Source organism: Belonocnema kinseyi, chromosome 1 (assembly GCF_010883055.1).
Source record: "Belonocnema kinseyi isolate 2016_QV_RU_SX_M_011 chromosome 1, B_treatae_v1, whole genome shotgun sequence".
Lineage (NCBI taxonomy): Eukaryota > Metazoa > Arthropoda > Insecta > Hymenoptera > Cynipidae > Belonocnema > Belonocnema kinseyi.
Genome location: NC_046657.1, coordinates 11,130,482 through 11,133,381, shown reverse-complemented (window position 1 = coordinate 11,133,381; position 2,900 = coordinate 11,130,482). Strand labels below are relative to the sequence as shown.

The window sequence follows — 2,900 nt, the reverse complement described above, 5'->3', positions numbered from 1 at the left end:
TAATTGAGTGATTCGTTAACAAAATAGAATCATTCAAATAGCACTGATCGAGCGCGTGAGAGGTGATAATTATTATCACCTCTCACGCGCTCAGTGTCTGAATCTTCAGATTCAGACACTGGATTTGAAGAAGAATCTAAAATTTAAAAGTTACGAGAGTGGACAATTGATTGCAAGATTGCACAAGTGCACTTAGATAAACTGTTTGAAATTTTAAAGGCTCGACTTTTGCCAACTTTACCTAAGTCATCTAAGAAATTTCTTAGGACAACTGATGCAGACTCTAGAATAGAGCAGATGGAAGATTCCAAAAGCGGTGTAGGATCATTTATTTATTTTGGAATTGAAGGACAACTCCAAAACTTTATCAACAAAAATTTACATGAAGATGCAGTAATTGAATTGCAAGTTCATGCCGACACCATGCGTGTACCTAAATCTGGCACTGATAATTTTTGGGTTCTCGCAGGAAAAGTTCATCATGATCCCGATATTTATAACCCTTTTCAAATTGCAATATTTCAAGGTCAGAATAAACCAAAGTCTCCGCAGTTGTTTTTAGATCGTTTCATTAACGAGTTCAATGAACTGCAGAGTAATGGTATTCCAATTTCAGGAAAACGTTTTGACATCCAGTTGAAGTCCATTATTACTGATACTCCTGCTCGAGCTTATTTAAAAAATACTTTGGGTCATGGTGGAATTTATGCTTGCGAAAGATGCACTGTGAAAGGAGAAAAAGTTGATAATACGACTGTTTATCCCGTTACTGATGATCCAGAGAGGACTGATATTTCATTTCGCAAACTTTGAACAACCAGAGCATCACCATGGTCCATCTCCATTTTTATGGCTATTTCCATTTATAAATATAATTGCGATCTTTGTTTTAGATATCATGCACCTTTGTTGTCAAGGTGTTATGAAAAAGCTATTAGAATATTGGATGTCAAGTGATATAAATTTTAAGCTGGCGAATAAAGTCGAATGCTCTAAACTTCTTCAACATATTAAATCTGAAATCACTCGCGAATTTCAACGTAAATCAAGATCACTAAAAGCTCACATGAAGTTCAAAGCCACAGAATTAAGATTCCTTTTACTTTACTCGGGTTCAATACTTTTGAAAGGTTTGCTTAGGGATGATTTATATAAACACTTTCTATTATTTCACACTGCCTGTAGAATTTTAAGCTCTAAAAATATTTGTCTGAAATACTTGGACCAAGCAAAACAATACTTACGTAGTTTTGTTATAGCTATGAAAAATTTGTATGGTCTAAATTCACAGGTAATTAATGTACATCATTTACTGCATCATGCAGACGACGTGAAGTTTATGAAATGTAGCCTCAGTTTTATTACATCATTTCCCTTCGAAAATCTCTTGGGAAAAATACAAAAGTATCTCCGTACTTCGTTTCGTCCTCTGGCACAATTATGTCGTAGACTTAACAAAGAAAGTCTATTACCGAAAAAAAAACCGAACTTACCTCCTCTTATTGAGGTTCTCAAAACTTGTCGAAATGAGTATGTGAAAGAAATTTGTTATAAACAAAAGATAATTAGAACTTTAGCTCCTAACAATATGGTAATTTTAAATGACAACACAATTATCAAGGTTCGAAAGATAGTAGGAAATCCCAACAATCCTGAAATGTTGCAAATCGAAGGCATTATTTGGGAAAGGGAGAAACTCATTTACAATTATCCTTGCAATTCAGGGAAGTTGCAGATGTGGGAGTTGAAAATTTTTCCTACCAATAGATCTATCGTTCGTGAAATAACTTCAATTGATAATAAATTAGTGAGGTTATCTATTATAAAAGAAAATGACGTAAAGAAATTTCATGTTGTAGGAATGCTACATTGAGTCACTGTAATTAATTTTTGCGATGTATCTATATAAAATATAAATAAATTTAATTGGAAAATATTATTTGGGGTTTACGATGAGCTGTCGTAAATTTGATTGTTCTATTATAAATTCTATTGTTATTGTAAATTCGTTGCAATTCGATCCAAAACTTTTTAATGCAATTCTTTATACACAATATGTCTAAATCTTGAATTTAGAAATATGCAAATGCTGGAATTTTGCAAATGCTAAAAATCTAATTTCAATTTAAAAGAATAAATAATTGTTCTTTAATAAATGAATGTATTGATTAGATCAGAAATTAAAATGTCTATATAATAGATCTAGTCCTTCTTTGATTCGGAGCATATTGTGAAAAATATTGTTTCTGATTTTACATTTTCGAAAATTATTTTTGAATGCAGTTTTAAATAATGATCGAACTAATATTTTTATCTATTAAAACATAATTATTTATCAATAATAATACAAATAACATTTTGATAATTTCAAACTTTCCCGCGAAATATGACCAATAAGGTACGTTGCTCGATGCATGCTCATTATAAAGTGGCAGATTATTTGGGAGCACTGGATCACGTGATCACAGTCAAATTCTTTCAGCCGACAATTCCACGCTTCGATCGGCGTTTTAACTCCCGGTTAATTCGTTGATGTATCTATTTAAAATAAAATATTCAACAAATTAACACATGCTAATAAATAGTTTTAGACAAAGGTGAGTAATATAAACAATGCTGAAAGTCTACTAAGTATAGATGTAAAAAAAGGTTTTAAAATGTTGAGGTTAGGTTAACTTCAAAATCTTATACTTCACAATTCGTCATTATGTCTAAAATTTCTACTTTTGAAACGATGAGTTTATTCATTTTTTTTTTCATTAAATCTTGTGATGTACAAAAGTAATAGGACTATATTAGTTTTAAGGATGTAAATGACAGGCCACAAGCATGATTCTTATGTTTACCAAATTGGTCGAGTTCATAGTTCGCGGATCTCGCACCAGAAAAAAAATCGACAT

The 2,900-nt window shown here is 31.6% G+C and overlaps 1 protein-coding gene across 1 annotated transcript; it reads left to right on the top strand.

Moving 5' to 3' along the window:
- Positions 1-297: 297 nt before the first annotated feature.
- On the top strand, positions 298-813 carry LOC117176727. The gene has a single exon (XM_033366995.1). It carries the CDS (start codon positions 298-300, stop codon positions 811-813), a length of 516 nt encoding a protein of 171 aa, XP_033222886.1.
- The last annotated feature ends 2,087 nt before the right edge of the window (positions 814-2,900 follow it).